The 2,527-nt window shown below is 40.7% G+C and overlaps 1 protein-coding gene across 1 annotated transcript; it reads right to left on the minus strand.

The window, feature by feature from the left end:
- Positions 1 to 678: 678 nt before the first annotated feature.
- Positions 679 to 996, minus strand: LOC125883844 (dromaiocalcin-1-like). Its single transcript, XM_049568444.1, has one exon. The coding sequence runs from the start codon at positions 994 to 996 to the stop codon at positions 679 to 681; it is 318 nt and encodes a 105-aa protein (XP_049424401.1).
- Between the last annotated feature and the right edge of the window lie 1,531 nt (positions 997 to 2,527).

Consider the following 2,527-nt stretch of genomic DNA (forward strand, 5'->3'; position numbering starts at 1 on the left):
GCATTACAGTCTGTCATGGCTGACTGTTGAGGTGCGATCAGCATCTAGTCTTCTAACATTTGCTCGAAATGCAATGGTTGATGGGAAACCAGATTTCTTTACAGAACAACTAGTAAAGATAGGTTCAACTCACAACTATCAGACTAGACAGGTTAGTATGGGTCGTTTAGAACTTCCAAAATCAAATTCATTATATAACACAGTCATCCATAGAGCCAGTACGCAATGGAACTTGTTACCTATGTACATCAAACAAATCAAAAGTGAATGGTTATTTAAGAAATCAATTAAACAAAAGTTAATGAGAGAGACAACACAGGAGGAAGGATACTAACTGTTAATGGTTTTTGTTTTTGTTTTCTGTTTCTTAATCCAGAACCACAATCAGTTTAAATCCTGGTACATGAATTGTGTGATAACTTCTGTATATTTATGGTTTCAATTATATGTCACTTTGATTAGTCTGTTTTAATGTGTAACTTTGTCTAGACGGACAAGGTGTCAGTGTCTGTATAACATGTTTTTATATTAGTGTTTGTAATGGTTTGATTTTTGTTGTGGACCCCAGGAAGATCAGCAGCTGCTGAGGTGGAAGCTAATGGGGATCCAAATAAAGAATAAAAGAATATCTTGTGATACATGCCATTTTAATTTACCAGATACAACATTTGGAATCTTTCAGTGGCAGATAAAGTTGAGTTTGTCCCGACAGTCCAAGTTCTCCCACAGTCCATCTTTGGTTAAAGCTCCACAGCGTCTCTGTTTTGGACACTGGCGGTCCTGAGCTCCTTCTTTGGACCAGGCCTGGTACACCAGAGGGTTATTGTTCACCCAAAACCAGCGGTCCTCCAGGTAACGAAGGCCGATCCACACCCACTTGGTGATGTGAGCTTTCTGGATCTCTCTCTGGGCCAGAAGGTGCTCGTTTTCAGAGAGCAGGCTGGTGAGGTAAGCGTGGCTTTCTCTGCAGTGCTCCAGAGCGTCCTCCCACGTCATCCTCACCTCCACTGCCTTAATACTGATGCAGTAAAAAGGCTTGTGTTTGGTTTCTCTGATATCATTCCATCTTCCATTAGACATGATATGTCCAACAGGCTCATTATCATTCGCATTATCTGGTTGCCCTCCTCCCCAGTTATTGTATGTAATGTAGCCCCCTCCTGACCACTTCCAGCTGTTAATGTTGCTGGGATCTCGATGGAGACCAATCCATCCGTCTGTAATGTTTACACCTGCAGCCGCCACGAGCCTGTCTTGATCACTCTGACTATCAGCAAAGGAAAGATCAGTGTAATTTTTTCTGCAGTAAGTCTGAGCATCAAGCCACGGCATTCTTATAGGAACAAAAATATGTGTCCCTATTTCTCCCTCAACAGCTGTGCAAAGGAAAAGTAAGAAGATGGTTGTCTTCATGGTTGTTGGTCTGTAGCTCAAGCTGAAATTGTTTTCTTTAGCTGCTCTCTGTGATCGTATCAATTAAAGGTGAAGTATAATCCAATACACCCTTTGTCAAATTCAGTCTCCTCAAGGTCCACACACAGCCCTGGCTCTGTAAATGGGGAACAAACAAAGCGGCTTAGACCGAGCTAGCTGGCTACTCTCCCTGCTCTTCTTTCTTGCCCATGAGCGACGGAGCCACACTGTAATACTAATAAAACATCAGAGATGTCACTGGAGCTTCTGAAGGAGCAGGAGGGGTGCATTTGTTTGTGTGTTGAGTTCAGACATCAACCCTCTATGTGCAGAATTGCAGACTCCACCTCCACCAAAAGGATGCGACTTTGCATGTGCTGGTTTGTTTTACAAGCAAAAAATATCTTCATGGTAGACTTAATAGCCAAAGAGAAAAACAAATGACTTGCACAAACTCATAAAGGACACACAGCAGAATAGCCAGGTAGTGAAACCTGGAGCTGCATTGTAGCTCCACCTTTGTTGACACTGGAAGGAGTGGTATCATGGCACCATGGGTGGATAATGAGACAAGTAACTGTAACTGCTCTTTGCAGCCATTTTGTGTCTCTCTGTAGTTACTTTGTGTGTCTTTGTAGTCATTTTGTGTCTGTTTGTAGGATTTATTCTCCCTTTTGGTGTCACTGTGAGTCCCTTTGTGTGTCCTTATAGCTGTTTTGTATCTCTTTGTAGTTATTTAATGTTTTCTTTGTGGTCATTTTAAGTCTCCTCCTGGTTGCTACGTGTTTATTTGAGTGACGTGCATGAAGTGACATGATCTGTATAGAGAAGAAGCGGTTTCCCGTTCATTATCATCTTCATTGAATGCTTGTAAAATGAATACTGTTTGACAATACATAGTTTTTGCAGTGATAATCTTAGGAAATTACAATGTGGTTTTCACTGCAGCAATAACATCTAATTTCTAACTACAACTTTCCATTTCCTTTTATATGAAACATCCTTCAGTTTTGATTAGAATGAAATTTCCATTTCAGGTAAACAGGTTTGAATAGAAATCTAACATTATCAGACACAAATGAAAATGCCTTTTATAAGTTATTGCTACATGAGA

Source organism: Epinephelus fuscoguttatus, linkage group LG3 (genome assembly GCF_011397635.1).
Source record: "Epinephelus fuscoguttatus linkage group LG3, E.fuscoguttatus.final_Chr_v1".
Classification (NCBI taxonomy): Eukaryota; Metazoa; Chordata; class Actinopteri; order Perciformes; family Serranidae; genus Epinephelus; species Epinephelus fuscoguttatus.

Excerpts from the sequence above, each read along its gene's own strand:
- LOC125883844 (XM_049568444.1), bottom strand. The coding sequence starts at position 996 with ATGACGTGGGAGGACGCTCTGGAGCACTGCAGAGAAAGCCACGCTTAC.